This window comes from Columba livia, chromosome 3, assembly GCF_036013475.1.
Source record: "Columba livia isolate bColLiv1 breed racing homer chromosome 3, bColLiv1.pat.W.v2, whole genome shotgun sequence".
NCBI lineage: Eukaryota > Metazoa > Chordata > Aves > Columbiformes > Columbidae > Columba > Columba livia.
Genome location: NC_088604.1, coordinates 102,501,644 through 102,527,183, shown reverse-complemented (window position 1 = coordinate 102,527,183; position 25,540 = coordinate 102,501,644). Strand labels below are relative to the sequence as shown.

General features: G+C 46.3%; 2 protein-coding genes across 9 annotated transcripts in view; one reads left to right on the top strand and one right to left on the bottom strand.

Annotated features, from left to right (window-relative positions):
* Positions 1 to 3,995: 3,995 nt before the first annotated feature.
* Positions 3,996 to 8,602, bottom strand: LOC102087348 (left-right determination factor 2). Its single transcript, XM_021294374.2, has 4 exons — positions 8,338 to 8,602; positions 7,220 to 7,466; positions 6,134 to 6,373; positions 3,996 to 5,423 (listed from the first exon to the last, which is right to left on the bottom strand). The coding sequence occupies exons 1-4, from the start codon at positions 8,600 to 8,602 to the stop codon at positions 5,084 to 5,086; spliced, it is 1,092 nt and encodes a 363-aa protein (XP_021150049.1). The 3' UTR covers positions 3,996 to 5,083.
* A 15,330-nt stretch (positions 8,603 to 23,932) lies between these two features.
* TMEM63A (transmembrane protein 63A) overlaps positions 23,933 to 25,540 on the top strand; it is a 33,581-nt gene continuing 31,973 nt past the window's right edge. Inside the window, exons 1-2 of one of the 8 annotated variants that reach the window (XM_065058601.1) lie at positions 23,933 to 24,111; positions 25,170 to 25,296. The gene's annotated coding sequence lies outside the window, so the exon portion shown is untranslated. Of the gene's footprint in view, positions 24,112 to 24,136; positions 24,179 to 24,241; positions 24,261 to 24,301; positions 24,861 to 24,886; positions 25,297 to 25,540 lie in introns of those variants that run through there. The other 7 variants (XM_065058605.1, XM_065058604.1, XM_065058602.1 and 4 more) reach the window with 7 other exon arrangements.

Here is a 25,540-nt window from a genome sequence, read left to right as displayed (position 1 = left end):
ATGGCATGTGTGATTGTATCCAGCAAAAGTAACTAGCTGAGACCTAAGGGTGACAAAGTCTTGTTGATCACTGGGTTGGAAGTTGGCAGTCACCTTCAAAGTAGCGATTATGAAGAGATTGCGTTAATTTTCAGCAAACGGAAAACAAACTTTTTAAGAGGATACAGGTACTTGGACTTTCAAAGGGGCAGATTTATCATTGAGAAAATTAAAAGCAGGAAAAGTGTAAGCAGAAAAACACATACATTAGGACTACCTTTAAAACAAAATGACTAAATAACTAAAAATAAAAGCCCCTGATACTCAGAGGCTGTGGACTGATGGCAAGACTTTGCAGTGACTGGTATCACCAGATAACTTAGTACCTGCCATGGTTAAAAGCTTTCTTGGCTGTTCTGGACTAGCTGGTTTAGCTGTTGGAAATCCCAGCACCCATGCAGCTCTGGTGCGCCCGTGTACCCCTGCAGGCCAGAAGGCGACACTTTTGAATAGCTTTTTATTCTGTTTTCTTCTGAAACGTGCTGAGGTCACACACGCTGCTCTCCTGCACCTGCTCCAGGAATGGACAGAGGAGCTTGGTCCTGGCTGTGAATCCAGCACTTCGCACAGGAGTGGATTTCACATTAATGGCAAAAACTGGGGGATGTTGAGACTGTTCAAGAGGCTCCTCTAAAAATATCAGTGTCCTGTGGGATCTCCACCTCCCTCCCCTTGTGTTTGTCCCGGGTTCCCCTTTCCCAGACTCCAGCTGTTCCCAGCCAAAGCCGAGGAGCTCCCCTGATTATCACCTTTGCCGGGATGTGGATTGGGCATCTGACTTTCCACTGACACCGGCAATTAGAAGGCTGCCCCAAAGGCAAAGTGCCAGACGCTCTCGGCAGGAGCTTGTGAAATGCAAAGGGAAAAAAAAGGGAGAGGAAATAAGGTCTCACCAGCAGGGTAAGGCTGCAGCTTTCGGATTTTGAAAGAAAATTGGAGAGCAGCCTTGGTTCAAATGAAATTGTAGAAGGATCAGACAAACAGCAATGGCATTTAGTATGGCTTGAAACTTTTGTTATCGCATCTAAAATGTGATGATAATGCAGAGAGGAAGTGCTGCTGTCCTGCCCAAGACTCTGGTAAGAAAAGCTTTTGGGAGATCAACAGATTTCCTTGGCTCTGGCACCACTAAATATTGCAGGACCTGACTGATCATCTTGCGAGCAGCACCGTGAAGGCAGGTCAGAGCTCACAATAAGCTTTGACCCAGACGTGCTGCCGCTGTGAACACTTAAACCAGAGCTTAGCTTTAAGCATGGGACTGCTAGGGTTGTTGAAGTCCTTGATGTGAACAGCACACATCTTCTTGAGCACTGCCCCGGTGCTTTGTGCTTTCAGCCTTTGTGCAGGAGGATGCCCGATGTTTTAAAGCTTTGCCTTAAAATGCCTTTACATTTTTTGAAATAGTTTCTGCTTATATTGGATTCATTATGCTGCTGCACTGCTCTTTTGGTGTTTGTTTTGGTTTATGTGGGAGCTTTTTGTTGTTTTTTTTACAGCACAGCATAAATGTTAATACCGAACCACACTCCTACCAGGTACTTAAGATGTTCTGCCTTTCCTCAGAGACTGTGGTGCCACTCAGACGGAAAGGATAACATGACAGCTTGACAGCCTTTGTACGTGTTACAAGTTGTACCGATATAAAAGCAGGGAGGTAGCACACAGAAGGTATCACAAGAAATGCAGCCAGGATTGAAGATGACAAGCCAGGAGATAATTTCCCACAGCACGGGAGGATGACTGGACAAGCCCCAGGTGTGGCCGTATTTCATCCACAGCCTGCTGCCTAGGAGTCTACACTGCAGAGATCTCTGGAGCCTTCCCCACACCAGCCCGAACTCCAAGCCTGCTGCTTTTTCACTGCAAAGCCAGCTGGAGTTTGAGGAGTAACGTAGTCTCCCCAAAAGCAAAGACTTTCAATCCAAATGTGGCTTAAAAAACCAGCCACAGCATCCATCATACTGATACAATAGCACAACTGGTTCATTTTTAATTAAGAAGCTTAAGTTTTCAGCCATTTTAACAGCTGATGGTGGTGCTGTGTACAGAGTGAGGGTAGGGGGGGTCTAAGTAGTGCTGGAGGTGCCCAGGAGGCCCCACATGCAGCTGCTGGGATGGGAGGTGGGTACAGACCATGGGCATGAAGAGGTGGGGACACGAGGTGCCAGACATGGGTGTCAGCGATGCCACCGGGCTCTCTGCACTTACAGCCTTCTATAAATCAGCTCTTCCCCAGGCCTCTGCTCTGTGCTGTGTCCCTGGATGGGACCACACACTGGGTGTGAGGGATGTGGGGGCAGAGGGGTGGTGGGACTGAGGAGGGAGATGCTGTGGCATCTGTGCAGCTCCCATAGCCATAAATAAGTACCCATGGAGGTGGCAGGGCTGGCAGGGCTTGATTGCTCGTGGATTCATGCCCTGTCCCTGCACTGTGGTACCCACAGTTCTCTGCACAGCAACACCAGACCACCTCCCCATCTCCCCCATCTGTCACACACGTCCACAGACCCCCCACTTGCTGTTATTAATATGTACCTTGTGTCCTCAGGAAACGAGCAAGGGGAGCTGGACACGGTGTGGGATCCTGGCAGAGGGGAGCAGAAGAGGGGTCGGCCCTTGTCCACCCTGCTGGTCGCAGCCCTCCATCCCTGCTGTGATGCTCTCCTCACCGCTTCCCACAGCCCCGCTTGCGTGGGACGGGATTTCTCCCAGGCCTTGGGGATGATGTCCAGTGTCCAAGGGCTGGGGCTGGAGGAAAGGCAGGGTTAATGCTCTTCATTCTCAGGCAGGAACCAGTTCAGCTTTCTTCCCCAGGAGTGTGTGGATAAATCACCGGCTTTGTTCTTCCTGGTGGTGGATGAGCTCATGGCCTTCAGGCTATGGGTGGAGAGGAACTGGGGCTGAAGGCCAATGCCATTGAGACAGATGCTGCATAGTCATGAGAAGGAAATGGCCAGAGATCAGTCTGGCTCATCCAATTCTGATTCCAGTAATCCATGCTGCTGTAGCCCAGCGCTGGTGACTGCCGAGTCTGTGTGTCTGCCTTTTTTTCTCCCCTTAAATCTCTTCTTTTGCCACACAAATGAAAGGTGCCAGCCAAGGTGACAGCAGGGGTGCCTGGGTGACCTCAGTCCTGGGGTCCTGCAGAGTCGCAGGGACACCTGACGTCTCAGCCTTCTGGATGAATGATCCAAAGCCACCACAGAGCCCAATGGGTCCCTCTTTTCACCTAGTCCACAGCCCATGGCCAACCTGGCTAGCCAGACAAAGTAATTTCAGAGTCCTCTCACCTCCAGTGGGTTCAGCCAGGGCCTCGGAGATGGACAGCAGTGACCACCTCATCCCCAGAGCCAGCAGTATCTCAGTAAATTATGAACCGAGGAGTCTGACACGAAGCGTGGAAATCATCATGGGGGACACCCTGGCCAACAGTTCACTACAGTTTAAAAAGGGATTAAACCCCATTATCATTGTGTTTCTCTGGGGGATCAGGTGTTGATCAGGTGTCCATAAGGAAGGGTCAGGGTTAAAACACTTCACCTGGGAAGGGTGGGAAGCAGCTCATCTCTTTCCCCCACACAGCACCAGTTGATTCCCTGCAAGTCTTGTCACTGCACTGCTGTGGCACACGCAGAGCATCCCCTCTGGCCTCTCAGACATGTTTCTATGTTTTCTCTTTAAGAAAGTGCTGGCTTAAGCTCCGCAGCAGCTCAGGGAGCCGATTTGGCCCAGCCCCAGTCCCCGCCTGAGTAGATAAGCTTTACCAGAAGCAGGCAGGATCGCACAGGTAGCTGAGAAGAGCTGTTACTGTGTGTGTGTGTGTTCACTGGAGCTGAGCACTGGGATACATTCAGAAATATGATAGATTTTTTTTCCCTCCAATTTTAGACCTAAGAATAAATATAAGCAAACACATGGTTACTATAACAATAATATTTTATTGTTTCCTTGAGTTTGAAAGCATGTAAGCTGAGGAAAATATCTCTAAATTGGAATAACTGTAATACACAACCAGAAAAATAAGGGCCTGATTCTACAAAGCGCTACTTATGTGAGCAAACCTAAGTCCTAATATTCGCATTTACTTCAGGACTCTAAATTCTTCCTCTAAAACTGTGTCAAACCCATGGTGCAGGGGCCAAAAATATAAACCTTTGAGTTCCAGATTCTATTTTATGTACATGTGTATGTATATATGCATATGATACATACGCACATATATATGTTTCTTCGAGCTCTAGAAAATATTTTCTGTACATATATGTATGTAGACAATATGTATATACCCAATATGTATATATACAATACATACATATATTCGTATACTATATAGATGTTCATGTGTGTGTGTGTGTGTACAATATATACATGTAAGTGCTTCTGCTCTACATTTTCCCATAAACATGACTTGGATAGACAAGGATCGAAACTTAAGAAATGCCAGGAGTCTAAGGATGAAAAGCTGAACCCACACATCCCTCCTCCTTTGCCTGTAGCTCTTTGCAATACTCTGGGGTGGGAACTGAAATAAATTGGCTGCAGCTGCATCAAATTCAATGAAATTTGACCACCGTCAAAGGGCCTCTAAGAAGCGTTAGGCTCCGTAGGTACCCCTCACATAGGGTTCCAGAGCACTGGAACAGGCTGCCCAGAGAGGCTGTGGAGTCTCCTTCTCTGGAGACATTCAAGACTCGCCTGGACACCTTCCTGTGTGATCTGCTCTGGGTGAACCTGCTGTAGCAGGTGGGTTGGACTGGATGATCTCCAGAGGTGCCTTCCAACCCCAACCATCCTGTGATTCTGCGAGATGTGAAGATGGATGCTCCTCTGAGCCCACCTATAAGGACAGTACCTTTAAGTGCACCCTCTCTGCAGGTAGCGGGGTGCATGGGAGAGCTGCAACCCCTGCTGCTGCGGACCCTTGCTGTCAGGTATCTGGGGGTCCCCACAGACCTTCATCACTGTCCCCAGGGCTGGAGACCAAGGTGGCTCTGAGCAGGGCTGTGGGACTGGGTGACATCCCTGTCTGGCCACCCACATCTCACACCAGTGCCATGCCATCCGTGACGCAGCTGCATTTCTCGACAATCATGTTGGGAAACTCAGCAGCTTCGATCTCGGTGCGGTTGCCCCTCTGGACAAGGTACATCATGGGGAGCGAGGAGCTCTCTGCCACGGCGCAGGTGCGCTCCCCATAGCCGAAGTGCCGCAGCGGGTTGGGGGGCTGCAGGCACCCCCCTGAGCACCGGTACGCCTGGTACCCTGCTGGCTCGATGATCCAGTACTGTGCCCAGGAGAGCTCACGGAAGTTGATGTAGTGTTTCTGCCGACAGCAGGTGGACTTCCCCATCACCGCCTCCTTCTTGCAGTCCCCAGGGCCCCTGCACGCCAAGGGAGAAACAAGAACTGATGCCATAACTGGGAATTGTGAAGGTGGGAGAAATAATATATGAGGAGCAACTGAGGGAACTGGGGCTCTGTAGCCTGGAGTAAAGGAGGCTGAGGCGAGACCTTATCGCTGTCTACAGCTACCTGAAAGGAGGTTGTAGCATGGAGGGGCTTGGTCTCCCCAGTAGCAAGTGATAGGACAAGAGGAAATGGCTTCAAGTTGTGCCAGGGGAGGTTCAGATTGGATATTAGGAAAAAAAGCCCAGAAAGGGTTGTGAAGCACTAGAACAGGCTGCCCAGAGAAGTGGTGGAGTCACCATCTCTGGAGGTGTTTAAAAGGTGTTTAGATGAGGTTCCTAGGGACATGGCTTAGTGCTAGAGTTAGGTTATGGTTGGATTCAATGATGTCGAGGGTGTCTTCCAACCAAAATGATTCTATGATTCTATAATCCCCCCTCTTAATAGCACAGGTGGCTCCCAAGACACGAAATTTGGGCCACACTTGAGTTTTCTTTGTATATTCGGGCAACAAATATGGGAAAAGAGAGGTGTGATTCAGCAGCAACTTTCGAACTCCTCCATTCACAGTGGTTTCTTGTGAGGGCAAGAGCTGCACGCCCTGGGTTGGCACACACAGTGCAATAATTCAGGGGCAAAGCTACACCAGAGACAGCACAGATCTATTAATAGGTGTCGTACATACCCGTAGTCTTCCAAGTCGAGGGTGTAAAGCACCAGTTCAGGTTTGCCAAGGGCTTTATCCTTGGGGTCCTGTGAGGTGAAACGCACAGCTTTGGCCACTTCCGAGGCATGGCTGCCAACCCGCTCTCCTTCAATCCACACCTCCAGGAACATCGGCTCGTGCCTCTTGTTTCGCAGCCAGTAATGCACGGCCTGTGTCACGTCAAAGTTCTTCCAGCCCGACTCACGTATGGGAACCAGCCTGTGAGACAGGGGCTCGGTGTTAGAGAAAAGCCCATCAGATAAAGCCTGGGCTTGCAGCCCTGTTATTGCAGCAGAAAAGTTTCCTTCCTGTAAATTGCCATGTGCCTTGATTACATGATAATTTTGGTGAGCGCTCTGGGCAAGCACCCACAGCAATTAACTCACGCCTCAAAAAGAAGCATGCAGATCTAACAGACACTGAAGGGCTAAATAAAACCCTTTGTGCATGCTCATGTCAAGGTATTCATTCATGCTCATACAGAAATATGGTGATGCAGGGTTATATGCAGCCTCAGTGTTCATTACAACTGCCTGGTGAACACCTCTACTCCCACCTGCTCCTGTCCCAGTGGCATTAGGACCAGAAGTTTCTACCCACCCAGCAAATTTGGTTTGATGTCTAATTCTGCCTCCAAGGGTTCTGAAACTCCCAGAGAGCTCAGGGCTATAGAATCAGGATGCTTTTTGCATATTTTACTTATTTAAATGAGCTAATGAAATGGCCAATAGAAATAATACCAGCAGTCAGTAACCCATGCGAGTTAGAGAGTGAGAGAGGAGTGAACCAGGTGGAAGGTTTTAGAAGGGAACACCCAGCAGCACATGGCATCAGCACATGACACAGAAATAGTTTATTTCAATTAATCATCATATATTGTAGTCTTGATGTATTATCTACTCTGACACACCCATTCTGCGTTGAGAGGCTATATAGCCTGGTTCTACAGATGTGACCTCATCAGATTGACAGGAGGCACAAACACATGACACCCAAACCCATCCCAGAGGACGCACACCCAGCCCGTAACTAGAGCCCTGCCTTAAGGAGAGGTCCCTTTCTTACCGGGAGTCTACCAGGGAGGTCCTGTTGGTACCGTCGTGTTGCCGTTGCACCCAGTACACGCTGACCCTGGCGTTGGAGACGGGCCGGTGCGGATGCTTGGCAGGCAGGTTTGCTCTGTCCAGAGGCTTTTTGAAGAGTTTCAGCTCAGCCATTGTCACTTCACTGTTTTTAGGTATTCTGCCCTCCATGTCAAAGATCAGGTTCTGACGTGTGGTGGTGTCGGAGCGGACGAATTCTCCCGCTGTGCCTGTGTACATTGGGAAAAAACCAGACAGCCTGTCATTGCCAGACTGGTGAGCAAAGCCCCCACACTTTGTCCACAATTATCATCACAACACAGTCCTTCCACGCTCCCACATCCAGCCCTTGTGGCAGGGACAGCCACTAAACACACCTTTTCTAATGCATACTTGAATCAGTGTCTTGCAAATGCCCTGATTCTTAATCCTATGTCTGAGACTCTTCAACCTGGAGGCAATGGAAAGAAATCTCCTATATCAGTTGCCCCCAAATTGAGCGGGCATCTCTCTGTGCCAATGCTGGGCACCAAAGCAGGAAACAGCACCGCTTGCAATGAAAACGTGTTTTCATTTGCTGCCCAGGGTGTTGTGTACACCTTTTGAAAGCGAAACAAGCTCTAAATGTCCTTGCACAGACGCCATTGTGCCTGTACAGCTGATTTCCTCCTTTGTGTTTTTCCCAGACAAAAAAAAACAAAAAAAAGACCAGGGACAGTGAAACATCCTCTAAGGTGTGTGATTCCTATTAGAGGACTTATTTCTGGAGTTTTGACCCAATACCTGCAGAATCTGGACTTTCTACTGACTTTTTTCTTTACAGTGTTTTTCCACCTGCCCAAATTGTTGCCTGGCTACCAAGGCTTTCCCATCAAGCTCCAGCAGCAACCTGCCCTTTGCGAGGACCGTGGGACCCCCCTAGGTGCAAGGAGTTACAAGCGCATCTTAATCTTTTAAGATGCTGTTACATGCACCTCTCCTACGCGCCTGAGGTTTGGGGGCAGACCCAAACCTCGTTCCCCCCAATGGGTTTGCCTCTGCCGGGCGGTCGTGGGCACCCAGTGCTGCGTGAGCTCCCAACCGTGACGGCAGAAACATTACCTGCGTTGCCAGGGATGCCCCTGAGGATGCCGCCCAGGCTGGGCAAAGCTCGGCGCTTCACCCTCTGGCGCTTCAGCATGGAGACGTATTTGTTCTTGACATGGTCTGGGATAACCAGATCCGCCAAATCTCTCTTAGGAAGTTTAGGGACCTCAGAGAGCCCCATCTGCTTCAGCAACACCTCCTTGAACCCTTCCTGGGTAACCGCTCGGACTGCAATGACCAGGCAGAGCATGCAGAGCATCTGGGTGAACCTCGCGTCCATCCTCCACCGTGGGCAAAGCAGCCCCCGACCCGGCAGAGGTGAAGGGGGGGATGTGGGGCTGGTCTCAGCAGAGATGCGGTGGCAAGCTGCCTGAGTGGGACAGAGTCCCCTGCGCTGGGGTTTTATAGCCAGCTTTGTCCCACTGGCACAACAAATTCCACAAGTGGGGACGAAGGAGAGGACTTAAAAGGATCACTCCCCTGTTGGTAGACACATGCCAGTTTAACACCTTCATCTACCGCAAAGTTAATACAAGGAGGTTTAGGGGAGCTTCCAGATTCCTTCACGGGGAAGAAGTTGCCATCCTTTTTTCATTCCCTGTAAACTTTTGCCCAGAAATGGCCTGGGTGATGAGTGTCTCATGTTCAGCATAGGTCAGGGAGGAAACACATTTGCAAAGTGCACTGCTTTATCTACCACACCACACGATTCTTAAAGTAAGCGTCAATCTTTACCATGGGGGACTTGCTACCTAAAACAGCCAATATCAATCAGGAGAATAACGTCTTACCTGGAAAGTCCATCTTTATGGCAGGCATTAAAAAATCGTTTAAAACCTTTTGTGGGGGGTAGTCATTGCTTGGATCTCTGAATACTTGTACCAAGCGTGTGAACCAGGGCAGTGAATCACAGCAGCTGAATGGTTTATGGCCTTTTATGCTGCTTCTGAATCACAGAAGTGGAAGATGTACAGGCCTGACATTTTAGAAAAAATGTCCCATCACTCTTTATGGATTCCTGTGGGTTTAATAATACTTGTGCTTAAAAGAAGGCTTTATATAAAGGCAGATCACCTTCTGTGAACATGAGAAACCACTCTGCTTTTCCACAGCATGGATGAAGAATATTGGTATTTCTAACGTTATCAACAACCACAATAGAGAACTGTCTCTGGAGAGCAAAGCTGACCTGGAGGCTGAGGTGGGGGGGGGGGGCTGCTTGTTTGCCTTGAAGTCAACCTTTAAACTTGAATCTCACATCCTTGGCTTCCCTGGCCTTTGCTGGCATGAGGTGCGAAACTCTATTTTTGAAACCAATCCCGGGAGAAGTGAATTGGAAAAATAAATTGTGATCGATTAAAGTGTGAAGGAGCATGGCACTTGGGGCAGATTCTCATCCTCTCCAGCAGTAATAGAAGGGCCTGAGTATACATACAAATGTCTTCAGCGTCAAAAGATCTTTGGATTTTATATGTGTCTGTCAACATGTCAAAACTGGTCCAGTTTCCTCCAATGTCCAGGCTGAATGATGTGCCCTGAGAAAAGTGTGGCTGAAAGGACCCGATGGAATGAGCTTGTACAAAAGCACTCTGTTGCGGTTCATCCCTCATTAAAACAAGTGTCAGCCAAGGCAGCTTGTTTTGTACACAGAGGAAAGCAACAAAGACTGCTGAAACGGCCTAACTAAACACCTCTGTTACTGCTCATTTTGTCTTTATAACCTTTGAAGTAACTTGTCTCCTTAAACATGATAAAATCTCCATTAGATGTTAAAGGGGCACCTTATTTAGTTGAATTGAATTTTAAGGCTAAAATGGAAAATGGATTATAAACTAAGAGCTTGTGCATGGCCCAGGGCCATACATTCTTTAATCTTTCTCTTCGTGTAGCATCTTTCTCTGGACAAATCAATATTTTCTGTTGTATTCATTCCCAAGACACAAATAGCAGAGAAAAATACCTACGTCGTTTGACCGCCTCAACTTCAGCTCATACCAAAAACTCCTGCTCTTGCAAATAAGAGGAGGTGAGGGTTTTTTTCTGAAATCCCTGTGCCTCTCTCAGCCACATAGGAAGGCTCTGTATGCCCGGCTGTTCCCTCCAGGCTGCCTTCCGAGCTAAATTACTGATTCTCATGGGATCGTGGGATACAGTCACACGATTAATCACTTTGGAGGCTTCAGTCACAACCTGCATCTAAGCAATGCTCTGGGGGCTGACAAAGTTTCCTTCAGATACACTCTGTATATGTTGGATAACTCAGTTCCAGCAGTGAAATGTTATGTTTGTATAGTGAGAGTCACCTGGATAAAACTGCAGTTCACACTTTCGTAATAGTCTCTCTTTAAACATGTCAGAAAGAGTTGATCCTGCAAACCTTTATCCATCCAATTTGTTGTCGCTCTGGACAGTTGTCCTACCGTGTAGTGAGGGGTCTTCAAAAAAACATAACTGCATGAAATGAACGTGCTGGATCTCTCCAGCAGCACCCGGCTTTCCTGGATAGAGATGAGACTTCTCCTGTGGCTGATGTCTAATCTACCAGGACTCTTCACTGTCCAATGTGTATTGGAGGGTGATTTATGGGCTTCACACATAAAATAAAATTATTGACCAAACAGAGTTGAAGCTCAGCTAAGAAGAAAACAGAGGATGTGGATTGTAGGCTTTTCACAGGAGAGTGATTATCTGGTCCAATTGGAGGATTTGCCATTCCCCCTTTGTCATGCAAACAAGAAAAACTCAGGAATTTTATAATAGCTCTTTTTGTGTAATGTGTATTAGAAGCCTAATGGCACATTCAAAACCCTCAAACAGAGGATATAAAGAAGCTGCAAGGGTTGAAGTATAAGCAACTCACAGGTTTAATAAAAGCCAGAACTCAGTGAAGAGAGAATCTCTATATTTAAGTTTTTAATTTAGTTACAAACAGCTCTCTAAGATATTTGCTGGGTATACCTATGCAATGATTTTTGGTAAATAAATCCAATGGGTTCAAAGAGAAAGTGTGAAAGGCTTAGCCTAATTATGTAGTTATTATCCTGGGAAACAAGAATGTTTGAAATGTATTTGCAGTATGTCAGTGAGGATCTGAATATTTAATTTTTCAAGATCTGAATTTCCATGGAGGTAATTATTTTGTATTACAATTGGGAGCATATTAGAGCAGCCTTTGCTTGAGTGATATGAAAGGCAACAATTTTCGTGTGCTTCAAGAAATGCTCTCATTTGTTCAACAGGTTCTTTGTACAGAGATGGGAGCACATGTCTCTGTAGATTTTGTTCTGGTTTTGGTCAAGGGTCTTTGGAATCTGGGAATGTGGATGTAAAAATAGTAGTAGTTAAGATGCAGGTGTAAGCTTGGCAAGGTAAAAAATAATTCACGTAGAAGTCCTGTTTCATATTCTTTTTCCGTCGTAAGCACGCCAAGTTTTACATAGCTAACAAAGCACCGCAGAATAGGCTGGTCCTGTGAAGTGCTGGGTTAGAGGTTTCAAAAGTGGAAACAAACTGCAGGCTGTGGGTGCAAGCTATGGATGAAGGCATGTCCTCTTGGGCTGCCTCACCACCCCATCAGCCACAAGCCAGGGCTTCAAACCTCACTGTCTCACCAGCATTTCAAACCCAGCCTACACACCTCTAAGCGGGATTTCACAGGCATCTTTGGCTTCCTTCTTGACAGGCACAGTCTGTGCTGGTGGCAGGAACCCTTGTTTCTCTGCTGGGACCCGTTCCTGTGCCAAACAGGTACAGACAGCGAGCCTGGAGCTCACCAAGCCCACTGCTGGTCAGCCGTTTCACTCTAATCTGGGTTTTTATGCCGAATTTCTAGTGACCAAGGCAAAAAAACATTTCCCATCTCTCAGGCTGTGCAGCATCTGCAGCACAGGACCAGGCGAGGTGTCAGCAGGAGCGGGAGGCAGCCTTGGCCGGGCTCCTGGCTGAGCCTGCCCTTGCTGCAGGCATAGCTTGGGGTGCAGCATGGTGAAACACTCACCCCCCCTGGGAAAGGCAGCCCCGTGTGTGGATTCTGCACTTATGCAAGGAGAGAAGGGCAATGTAAGCCTCACTCCATCCAACCTGTGCAGCTCCGGGGATGATGCAAAATGATGAGTGGTAGTTCTTCAACAAGACTCTGTTGTTCCATGGGGGCAAGGCCTTTGGGAAGTTTGAGAAATTCCTCTGGCACAAGAGCATGTAAGAAGTCCACAGGGTTATTATCACACTTCTTTGCCACTTTATCTCCAAACACCACCAGCCATCAGCCTGGACTAGAAATGCTCTGACTTGTACCTTGTTTCTTGAAAATGGCAAATGCCTGCCGAAAGGTACTGGGAAACTCCCTTACCAGGGCACTGGCTTTCTGTCCTGCTCTACCTCTAGAGATGGCTACTCTTTCATTAGGGCATAAGTAACTTGCTCAGTGTACAAAGCCAGAACAACAGCACCCAGGACTTCTGTGGGCCAGTATAACTCATTGGTGTTTGCATGTGTGCTCCCCACAGCCTCAATCTCAGCCTCAGACTGATCTGCAAGAACCTGGCATTGAAAAGTTCCATAAGATATGGCCTGACAACACAAGACACCCAGCTTTTATCTGGCTGCCAGAGCCGGACTGGAAACAGCAGAGCCAATGCAGAGAGTTAATCTGCCCTAAATCCTTTCTGCTGGTTCTGATTTGTTAAAAAAATTGGGCCCTGTTAATTTTTGTGCCTAAATGTTTTTTACTCAAACAGGTATTGCCTGACGTACCTGTCCTTACATATGTATGTCCATGCATTCTCCCCCAGTAAGCATAAAACCATAAAATGGACTTTATACCCATATTGTGAACTCTGGCTTATACGACTCTGGGAAATACAACTTTGCGTCCCATGTCTGAGCCAAACCGTGTTTATTTTGAGCTGAGAGCACACAGATCTCATACCAAAGGCACTGCAGCCACAGCCTCAGTCCCTAACATTTGCTCTGCCTGCCAGCTGAGGAGCCAAAGTTTTGTGGTACAACCACCTGCTTCAGCTATATAGAAATTATCCAACTCATTTAATCCAGGCAAGGACATGAGCCTGCTTTTCCCCATCACCCCTCTAGGCCAGACTGAACTGGCAATGTCCAGTTAAAGTATCTTACGGATCACATGTCTTGTTGGGTTCCTCCCTCAAATGCTGGTGGTGAAGCCACCAAGCAGCAGTGGGAATAATGTTCCCATATACATTTATCCCACGACATATCCAGTATAGTAAAACCACCATTTTATTTGAGAGAGACATTGCAAACTTGTCTGATCTTGAGCTCAGTTCTACAATTCATGTAACTTAGGCGCTGTGTGTCTTAGATTCCACTGAATTAAGCACACCTTCCATAGACAAGCTTCTGCTTTACGGGCTTGCTTTGGTCAAATGGCCCAGACAAAAGGCTGCCTGTTTGAAGATAATGGACAAAATGCGCACAGAACCAGCATGTCCTTGGTCAGCAGATGTCAGCTGCCTCGCTCGCAGGGTTTGCATTGGCAGCAATGGCAAAGTGGCAGTGCTCTCGCCGAAAAGAGATCTCCAAGATTTATTTTTTTCCACAGACGAGCAAACACAACTGTTTAAATACGGCTTTTTCTGTCCTGCCAGCAGTCTCCTCCCCAGTGCCCTAGTGTGGGCCTTGTTTGTAGCTGGGGAAGCAGGATTTGTTACCACCCCAAATCTGTCTAGTTAAAATGCTTTTTAAAAATTATTATTATTATTTTTTTCCCTCTGGCTGTGTGTTTACACTATAAAAGTTCATATCAGTTTTTCTTAGGAGTGTGTTTTTCCTGCTGTAGTGATGCAGGTGATAGCCCACCTCCCGGCCAGGCCCCGAGGGGCTGCACAGGCCCTGTCTGCCCTTGGTGATGCTTAATGGTGACCTGGGCTTCAACCAACGTTCTCCGCCAAATGTCACCATGAGGGCTCAGTGTGTGATCCCCCTCAGCTCCCTGTCTCTGAGCACGTCCCTCTGGCAGAAGAGAACGTGAGTGCAAGCGAGGCATCAGCCACACTGGAGCAAAATGTGGCAGCTGAGGGTTTTAACGCACGTGGTGCTATTGGGCTCCATGTTGACACAGCTTTTGGGCTGAACTTCTGAAAGTTTGCTGCATGTTGTCTGCCCCACCCAGATTCTGTGCCAGGTTTGTGTAGCAAGTGTCCTTCCAATAATTGAAAAATGCCCCCGTTTTCCTGTCATGCTAAGACACTTGGAATACTATTCATATTGCATCTGTGGCAGTGAGCAGCCTGGCTTAATTATGGATTGTATTTCCTCCAGTTAAACTATAACAACTTTTGCTTCACTGAACAGACTTTCCCCTTTTGCTACGAAAAGAGAAAATGAATCACTTTTTCCCAATTCAGATAGACAAAGAGTAACACTATATTCTAGTAGTTTTAATTTATTTCTATTACCAGGAGAAGCTGCAAAGACAGAAAGATTATGAACTACAAGATAATGAAAGCTGAATAATTTGCATTACTAACTTCGCTGGAAGATTATTTTCTTTTCTGTGGACCAAAAAGAAAGATGAAAGGCCAAGGTCAGTGACACCTAAAAGGAACCTCTTCTGCTAATCATTGTGAGCTGTCACGTGAAATAGTAATTTGTTAGTTTAGTGCAAAAAAAGAAAAAGGGCTGTTGCTTGCACAGCAAATGACAAAAAACAGTGCAAGATTGTAGAAGACAAAATTAGGTCATAACATGCACAGAGAAGACAAGATAGTATCAATAAATATTTTAGACTTCTCTAATTTGGTACATCTGATAGAGTAACTGCCCAAAGGCTTCAATTATCCTCACTGAGATATTTTAAATTAACTTGAGCAGTGCCTTAGCAAATATATTGATTGAAAAAAAAGATACCTGCAACAGCAGGAAAATGATCTCAACTGTTTATGTAGTTGTTTTCCATCTGTAACATCTGCTGCTGAAGCAACTTTGGGGCTATTGCATGTCAGTAGGTTTTACATCGTGGAACCCAGATGTATTCAGTTTCGAAATAATTACTTGCCTGTGGCTTTTTGTCTTGATGTTCACAGCGCTCTAGTGCCATGATCAAAAGGATGATGAAGTGGAATTCTGAACAGGTCCAGCAACACCATGGGACCTGCCTGCCTGAGCTCTGGGTGGGCTGGGTTGATATTGGGGGTGGATGTCTGGGAGAGGGATAGGAGGTTCAAGAGGTACAAAACAATCTTGGAAACAGAAGTCTGGATCAGACTATAATCCCTCATATCGATGCTTAATGTTCATTCTTTCTAAATACAAAGAGCCAGGTTTAACTGGCTGGAAACCTTGCATCGAACTTTGACGGCATCTTTTCTTTGTCTTCAGAGTTCTGCCATCTCTTCTGAGAATGGTCTTAAAGGGCTATAGAGTATTTGAAATGTGTTTTAAAAGATTTAAAATCTGTTCATAAAATGATCAAATCATTAACATTAACTCATTTTTGAAAACTTAGTGAGCTGTTTACTATTTATGCTGGTTTATTACTTAGCCTGTTCATTCCATTCCCTTTCTGTCTAGCTTGGGTACCTTGTTACACCTTTGAGAATTGCATAATAACAAATATCAGAATAGCCCCACAATTTACTTTTGCCTTCAAACAATGCTGTGAGGTTCAGAAAGGAGAGTGTGTGGATAGACTGCTTCTACTCAAACTGTCACCACAAAGCTGTTTTCACTTAAATATTTATATTATTGTTGTATTGCTTTGGTAACTTTTGTGGTATGTTATTACTTTTTAATGAAAAAGATTTCAGTAGGAAAGAACTGCAGAAAATACAGTTCCTTGTGTATCTGATGCCAAAACAGAACACAAAGGGGTATTTTACTTCATGGCACCAGTTAAATTATGTAATTTCCTGCCATGTACCCATATCTATGTAAACAAAGGGTATAAAGTCTCAGATTTAACATGGCCCTTGTAAAGAGTAAAATAAAGCTGTGTGACCTAAGCAGTTTTAATCCTTTTAGCATTCATACTACAGGACCCTGGGAGATGCATCATGGTCATTTGATTTTAAAAGGGAAGCTAGCCACACTTGGCCAGGTCATGTGAAGTGTGAAACACAAACTTCTGTTGGTTTTGTGTGCGTGTTTTTTTTTCTTACCTAGCCATTTGCTTTCTTAAAAGCATTAATCCAGGAATGGCCATCATTTCCACATAGCAAACAACGCATTTCCGAACCTTAATTTTGGATTCAACACCAGATTCTACAGGAAATGCCATGCATTTGAAGCTGGTATCTGTCAGATTTCTGGGTGGAATAACTATAGTAAAGACATGGTGACTAAAATTTGCTTTGTTTATGTAGCATGGCTGTTAGCTTCAGCAGTTGGAAGTACAGAATCCAGGATATTTTGACAAATCATACGCACAGAGATGATTTTCAAAAGCAAAAAATAATTCAGAGTCCATTTTTTAATTTATTTGAGAAAAACTTGGGTGCCTAGTCCCTCTTCTCTGCATTGATTCTAAAACAGAGTGAGGAGTATTTTACCCCTGTGACAGCAAAACTAGAAATAAATTACCACAATCAGAGCAGAGACATAGTTGACCCAGGAATTAATTTGAGATACTTACTCAATTTGACCAGATCTATTAGAGCACCTCAAAGGCAGACTACAGGAAAATGGTGTTTGCAATAAAGTTCAGGTTCTGCAAATCCAGTGGAAGGGATTTGAAAACCACGATGTGCAGCAGACTTGGGAGACCGGCTCTCCAAACTCTTCAGAGGCTGCACTGCTTGTTTTTTTCGCAGTCCCTTGTGGTAGGAAAGCTTACCTCAGGACTTCACTGTGTTCCCAGGCTGGTAAACTCTTAAATGCATGCTGCCCTAAACAAGAAAAACATGAAAACACACTATTGCCTGGGCTTGCCTTCAAACTGATCCAGAAACTGCAGCAATACAGAACACACTTGTCTTGTTTCCTAAGGGAAGAGGATGGGAACCGGTTTCTTCACATATTTTCATGTTCTCTAAGGAATGCTCTCACTGTGATAATTTGAATAATAAGCTCAAGGTGTTACACTGACATGTGAAACCCTTCTAATCTTCACAGGAACTGAGGAGCAAAGCAGTTATGATCAACCTGGCTCGCTGTTCCCCAGAGCGGTTGGCAATTTGGGGCCTTAAACCTCAGGTCTGCTCACCTCAGGGCTCCACATGCAGCCATGCCAGCTCACACCTGCTCTCTCAGCCATCTATACAGTCCCAGGAATTCATCCAGAAACAGAAAAATAAAAGGTGCACCGTGTTGTGAAGGCAACAGTGGTTTGCCCCTGTGCTGCCGTGCAAAAATGGACCCTTTCTCCTGCCCTGGCTCTGTCTCACTGCAGGAACTCCCACAAAGTGGCCATGCCACTTTACAGGACCTTCTTTTAACTCCTCCCAAATTAATTCTGATCACTCACCTTATTATATTCTGCCACATACTCTGACTGCATAAACGTCTCCTTTACTGAAACTGCACGGAATGTCAATAGGAAGGGAAAGCTGAAAAGATTTGGGCTCTCATCCCAGTTCAATCCCTTAGTCAGCGTAACGACCTCGAGCAAAGTGGCTTGGCCAAAATTTTCCAGTCCATACTTAGACACCTAAATAAATAACCTAACTTTCAGAGGCACCAGCCAACCACAGCTTCTATCAACAAAACTCTTATCACCAATAGAGTCTAACAATTGCTGTACATAAAATACCTGAGTGAAACAAGAGATATCCCTCTTGCCATCTGTTACTGCTTATTTAGAGGGAAGAAAGTTCTCCATTCATCCATAGATCACCCACATATTTAACCTGAGCTTGCAGTGACTACCTTACTTTCCCTTTTTACACACATCACGCCACACTCTTACTCACAAGGCAAAGTCAAACTTGCAGAGTACCGCTGGAAGAGATACAGGAGAACATGTTTATACCCTTGGCATACGTTTGAAAGGAGAAAGATGGAACAGAAAGAAAGTGATTCAGAGAAAATAAAAGCATCACAACAAAAGGAGATATGGAAAAGGATGAATGGGAGGAGGAAACAAACTACTACAGAATGAGGAACGAAAGTGAATAGGGAGGAACGAGAACAGGAAAGTCAGAAGGTGTGGTGAAAGTACATCCAACAGGTGACCAGTATTTGGGCAACTCTTCTGCTTCCCTAAAGCGGAGGTGCCAGAAAGCACACAGCGATGGCCCCCACACCCGCAGCATGCCTCCAGCGGCCATCACGCCCTTGGCACGGGTTGGACCCCGCTGCACCCCACCATTTCCAGTGACGTCCAGCAAAGCCAGGCCCTGGGCACAGGCTCCTTCTCGATGGAGAAAGCCGCGCTGCCCTTGGTCACGGCTGTTTGCCGTGGCGATAGCTCTTCACGACAGCTCTCCGTGACTTCCTGCTTAAGCCACTTTGCATCCTGCCACCAATTCACCTGGACACTTGCGCCTGGTGCAGCCGGCACCTGACCCCCTGCTTCGGCTCACCAGGGTCATCCTGCTGGCACTGCTGGTCCCCGCGCTCACCCGCCTGGCGTGTGGTGGCAGAGGAGACAAGTTCCTGCTGCAGCGGGAAATGTAACAGCCTCATCTCTTTGCAAAGCCAAAAGCTGAATTTAACAGATGAAGCCTAATTATAAAGGCTGAGACACAAATCTAGAGAGATTATTATTGGTGCAAGCTCCTAGGTAGAACACAGAAGCTAATAAAGTGTAACACTTAATTCTGCTGCTTCTGGTTTGCTTTGAGTTAACCTGAGACTAAAATGAAATCAAAGCTTTTGAAATCCTCACAGTCCATACTCTGGATTTTTTTCATCTGTAAACCTAGGAATGGGAAGGGGGAATTCTTGCCCAAGGAAAAAAAAAAGATAATTCATTTAAAAGGTCCTTTAAAAATTATTTAATCCAGATTTCTATTCAAATATATTCCTATTTTTAAAAATATATTTATTTAAATTATAACCACTTATATTAAGGCTTAAGCTTTTGACACTTTAAAAATACCATGAATTATATTAAAAAATGTTCAAGCAGTGCATTTGATGCTGACATTTTAAGGGGAGTCAAGCCAGTAAAGCAGGAAGGGTCATGACCAAGGCCTTGGAACATAGTTGTTAAGTCTAGAAGTCTAAAAGCTCCCTGGTGTCTTTGCAGATAGAGAGTGGATCAAGCAGATTAACCAGTTTAATGACTAAGTTGCTCAAAGTTGGCAAACTGAGTAGTATTTTTGGGGAAAAAAAAAAAAAAAAAGGAAAACTAATTTTCCCCTTCTGATCTAGTCTTGTTAAAACACAGATTTGAGAGGCTGGTTAACAAAAAATTACTTTCAATCCATCCTGTGGATGCAGGTTCCGGCAAACCCTGCTGACTTCACCCTCCAGTGGTTCAGACTGCAAGATCTCCTGGAGTGTTTTGTGGCTCCTGCACAAGCATCACCCAGCTTTCTGCTCCAGGGAAAGCAGAACCTGAGGCAAGGATGCTCTTGTCTGTCCAGGTCTCACCCCAGAACTGTTGCAACAAGTGTCAGTATCTACGGTCAGGACAGCTGTGGAGCACAAAGGCTCTTGAGGACGCTAGAGCTCTTCACTAAAACTAATGTATATTGTACCCAAGCAGAGGAAAACATTACAAGCTGTAAGTGGTTTGATATTTTACACTGGTGACAAATGCACCTGCTCCCTGGTTCACCTAAATCCAATGGGTCCTGTGGCCAGGCGCTGTCCTCTTCAGTGGGAGACAACAGGCTGTGACAGACGGTTTCTCCATCCCACTCTCTCTCTGAGGGACCTGCCTTAATTATAGTTAGTGCTATGCCACCTATGCATTAACTCCCTCCAGCTTTTATACACACGGGGTTAACGTGTGGATAGGCATTAAGATAATATATATATTCATAAAACAATGAAGTCATCCATGTTTCAGGTCACCTTGTCCTAGTTTTGTACCAAAGTGTGTCACATCAACAAGCGGTTGCATTTCAACAAGCTAGTAATAAACCTAAAAATCCTATATATCAATCAGAGATTCTCCACAGCTGCAATTATCCACAAAACAGAGGGTTAAAACCTCTTGATAATGAGGAATTCCATGCACTGCCCCGGGGTAAGGCACAGGCCTGTGTTAGGCCAGGCAGGCCTACGGCAAGGCTTGGCGGTCATTGCCAAAATGTAAAAGAAAAGCATGGCAAATTTCTGTCATATATCACTAGCTATATTTGGTTAAATATTTTGTAAAATAGCCAATTCTCTTGATCAATTGAAGTCCATTCTAACTTTAATGCAAGGCTATTTCTACCTTGAAAATCAACAGATTGTCTGTGAATAAGAAGCAGCACTACAAAAATAATTTAAAAGTATAGAGAGAAACCAAGTGCAAATTGTTAATTTAAATCAACACTTGCTGCTTGTCTATTTGTATTATGATTAAGAGTTCATTTAAATCTATCTATCTAGATTTTTCTATTAGTTTGGTTTCACCACACACATATTAGTGCTCAGGCCTTTCAAAGGAAGACTCCATAATGCCCATGCTAAGTCTTTGGCATATTGAGGCTTGTAAACACATTGGTAGATGAAGGCAAGGATTAAAAGATAGCAAAGGGCTGTGAGGCTCGAAGCCTGAATTAAATCCATTAAGATAGACTTGACTGGGCAGATAAGCAAGGAGCAGCAAGCTGGGCTGATGGGTTTCTTCAGAGAGAAGGAACCACGGCGAGAGTTGCCACGCATGGTAAAGCATCAGGCCACCTGCTCCTCACCTCCAGAGACTATTGATGTCCTGTTGGGAGCTCACCCATCAAGGGAAGTCCTGCTGTGATAAATCAAACTAAAGTGACTGGGCAGTTCTCCAGCCATAAGGTCATTTAGTAAAGTAAGGGAAGAGTCACACATGTAGGCGTGAACAGCCCGCACACTTGTTCGGCTTGGTGCTAAAGAGCTGTTGAAGTGGATATGGAGCATGCAAAACACAAGAAAGATGGAAGAATTTTCAATTCTGTTGACCTGCTCCCTAGGTCCTGAGGCTGGATTTCCATCTGCTCTGGCAACATAATTAAACGTTTGCTAACTAATGACAGTATGTGGCTTTTGTCACCAAAAGAGCAGACAGTGGTAAACAAAACCCTATTTACAAGAGGTAGGGAGGAGGGAAATGTGACTCTGCTGTTGAAATTAGAGATAAACAAAATCACACCACTTAGCTAAAGAGCCTGTCTAGACAGAGGAAGGAAAAAAAACCAAAACAACAACAAATTACAAAAGCTTGATGTTATTCTTGTGAGAAAGAGAGGGAAAAATTATTCTGCAGCTGGCCAAAAGTCTTCAGAACCAAGAATGTCAAGACTACAATGTCAAGATCACTGAACATCACCTATTTTACACTACAGAATAAGATTGTCCAGCCAGAGCAAGGCCTTCTTAATTTTGAAAAGCAAGCCAAGAATTGAAAGTACAAACAGCTTAGGAAATCAGTGAGAAAGTAAACCAAACAGATTTTGGTCCTAGAAGTGTAAGAGCTGCAGGCATACACTGAGGCCTCACGTACATGGTAGGTCTACTTCGCTGTAGCTACATCAGTAAAATGTAATTTAAAAGAAACCGATCACAAGTATTCCATTTTGAATTCCTATTTTGAAATAAGCTGTCCACATGTAGAGTTGTTCTAGAAAAGCCAGAACAGAGAATTACTCTAGTATAACCTGCCAACTTAGCTCTAAGTATAAGAGAGTGCATTTTAAAGCTAAAATAATTAACATCATACAATGATAGTGGAATTTCGTTATTCCAGCTGTGAACCTGAACCACTCTGCTTTGAGCTGAGAACTTCTATGCCATTTTCTAACTAACATAACTGTTTACGGCCAATTTAAAATCCCGTATTATCTATAATGCAGCCACGCGATGAATTATGAAATTGTATCCTGAAGTGTCTCTCTTGGTTACTGCAGATAAATTGGACTTTCACCCCTTTTGCAGGAAGGAGTGGAAGGTACATCGCACATGTACGGCCACACGCTGCTCTCTGGTGCACAAGCATTCCTGAAAAGGGAGGCAAGGATTTGATAGAGCAAAGCAATTCTTCCCACGTGGGTTAATAAAATGGCAGGGATCAGGGCAGCAGGTGTGCGTGCAGGGCCCTAAGTAATACACATGGTTTGAAAACACGGGGACACCAGGAGTTGAAGGGGGAGAGGCAGGAGCAGGACTGTCAGCTGGAGGAGATGCTGGCTCTGTGGCGGCTGGGATGCTCATTTCTTTCACATCTGAAAATCAACAGACAACAGGCATTTTTATGATGGTAACGTCAGATTGAACCCTGCAATGCCCAGGTGATTTGGTTGTTTTTAGAGTGGACTGCTGTTCTGAAACATCACTGCTTCTTCATCTACAAGACTGAAGGTAGGGTGCTAATCTTTGAAGGCAAGCAGACTCCCTGCTTCCCTCTGAACAGTTACATCTTCATCATCATTATCATCATCATCATCTTCCTCAGATGCTTGCTGCTTGTTGAAGTCAATCACATCAATCAAAGCCAAAGGACGAAGACACAGGAGGATGATGATAGCTGGCAACGCTGGGTATCAAATGGTTGTTGAGGGAGCATTAAATAAAGGGTAAAGGTGGATGGCAGGGCCTTGCTGTACCGCGTTTCTGGCCTCTTGCTGGAAGGAATTAACTCCTGTAAAGGAGAGAACACACCTGTGCATGGCTGGGAAGCAGTCTCACCCCAGCCCTGCCATAGACACGGTAAGTTAAACTCCCTAGGTCTCATTTTTTCCAATATACAACATTTGAATGCTATTTCTTTATAGGTATGCAGAGAGAAGGGGCTTTGAATATTTCATGTAACATTTATATCACATTCATATTACTACTCTTATTCAATTTATTTCAGAGTTAGCTATGCATATGGCCTGCATGCTTGCCCACTTTATCAAACTGTGAAATCTCCCTTGGAATCTCACATATCTTCTTCCTTTTCTGCTATAAAAGCTCTTTTTTTCACATCTGTTTTTTTAGGAGGTTAATGGCTAGTGCGAGTCGTAGAGCCACAGAAGGATTTCCTCCAAAACAGAGCACTGTGGTACATACTAAAATTTAGAAGTCAGGAGGTAATCACGAGGCCCTTCATTCTTCAACCAGAGGTTTTGTCTTTAGGATCCAGCATACAATTTTCATAGATAAGCCACGAACTCCTAATGTAAGCATTGTAAACCATTGCAGACATATTTTCAACATGGAAAACTTGACTTTAGATGCTTCAAAGGCAGCTCTGGCATACACAGGCCTCTGCCTCAGCAGCTCTTGCTGACCTGGCCAGGCAGGGCTAACACCAGCTCCCAGCACAGCTCCCAGTGTCTCCTGCGCTGAAACTGAATAAAACCGGGTGACTGCACCTGCCGGCCGCCATGTCATATTGGCCAAACAGGCGCAGTAGTGCGGGGGTAATGACAGGAGTTTTGTCCGGTTATTTTACCCCGGGGTGCCTTCCCTGAGGGAAGCACTTCAGGGTCTGGAAAAGAAGGCTGGGGAGGCGAGGGGCAGCAACGTCCCCTCTGGAAAAGCCGCCTGTGGGGCTGCGCTTCCCCGTCAGGGACAGAAGGAGGCGGAGGACCTGCAGCCGCCCCCTCAGCCTGTGATCGCTGGGCACAGCCGGGTACGGCCCGGCACAGCCCGGCCACGCATGCGCAGCTGCCGGGGCTTGTTGCCGGGGCTTGTAACTTGTGGGCCGGGTCCCGCGTGGTGACGGGACGGGACGAGGCGGGGGAGGCCGCCGTGGTGCAGGTGAGGGAGGGCGGGCGGGCGCGCGCGGCGCTGCCGGTGTCAGCAGCAGCTGCAGCCCTGGTCGGAGGTGCCGTGTGGGGACGGGACGGGACGGGGCTGCGTGAGGCGGCCTCGGGGCAGGTCCGGCCGCGGGGAGGGGAGAGGGCGAGGTGAGTCCGGCCGCCGGGGCGCGGGCTGGGGCCGTCCGCCTCCAGTTCCCACTGCCCGGCCCTCCTGAGGGGCAGCAGCCGTTTCCTCTGGGCCTCCTCCCCGCTCGCCCATCAGCGGCTGCAGCGGGACCCCGACGGGCTCGGGGCGGGTAGCGGGCGGCCGGGGCAGCCCTGGGGGGCGTCCCCTCCGCACCGAGAGGCGCCTCAGGGCGGGGGGGCACGGGTAGCCCCCTGGCGCCCTCCTTGCCCCGAGCAAAGGGGGCGGCTCCCTGCGGGAGTTACGAGCTTTGGGGTTTGCTGTGCCGCTGGGGAAGCCGGCCGGCCCGCCCCATTTCACGGCCCTCCCAGGGCCGGGGCCGCTGTCGGGGTCCCAGACAAAATAAGGAGGGAGTTTTCTCGTTCCCAGAGCCCGTCCCGGGGCTCAGTCCCTGGAAAGGTGTGGAAGCGCCGCTCGTTGGGTTGCTGCAGCGCGACTGCCCCCGCCGGAGGTCTGGCCGGTCGCTTATCTCCTGACAGCCGCCGCGTTTGGAAACGAGAGTTTTCGAAAGCTGGAAACCCTGCCTGATAAGATCCAGTGTGCTGTTTCAAATTTAGTATGAGGTCTCTGCAGTTGCTGTGAGGAAAGTTTTCCATGTGTGTTCAAAAATACTCTGCCAGTGCTAAATTTAAATCCTTAGAAAGCCAGGGCACAAATTTTGCTTGTGTGGATTGTGTTTTGCGCTTTTTCTTCTTTTTTTTCCCGTGATGGAAGATGTCAGCTGGGACAAAATTTCTTCCCCACCACGTCACGCAGTCCAACATGTAGTAAATGCTCTTTTGAGAGGAGTATTCTCCATGCCATTTATCTGCTGTTTAAAGGGAGAGCTTGTAGTTGTTCATATTCTTGTTGTGGTTTTGTTTTCTTTTCAGCATCCAGAATAGTGCTGTCGTCACAGACACGTGCAGTCCTTGTTTAGAGACATCCCAAAAGTAGTGTCTCTGGACCTGTGTGATGAGGATCTACAATATTGGTTTTCAAAGGATAGAGTTTTTGGGGGTATGCTTGCTTTATGAATTTATCAGTCAGAAGTATTTTCTGCATGAAGCATGCTTTTATCCCAAGTAGGTGGGAACCATCAAGTTAATAATATCCAAGAACAGAAATATTTGAATTGGAAAGCCCCAAAATAAGTGAGCAATTGCCTGCCTGATAAAAATACCTTTGTATCAATATCCAAACAGGTCAGTTGACTAAAATGAGGTAGATGGCTGTTCTCCTAGAAAATCAGAAATAGTCTTTG

Coding starts and splice junctions, on each gene's coding strand:
- LOC102087348 (XM_021294374.2), bottom strand. CDS start 8,602: ATGGACGCGAGGTTCACCCAGATGCTCTGCATGCTCTGCCTGGTCATT. Junction 7,467..8,337: donor GGGCATCCCTGGCAACGCAG/GTAATGTTTCTG, acceptor CAATGTACACAG/GCACAGCGGGAGAATTCGTC. Junction 5,424..6,133: donor CTCGACTTGGAAGACTACGG/GTATGTACGACA, acceptor CTTGGCGTGCAG/GGGCCCTGGGGACTGCAAGA.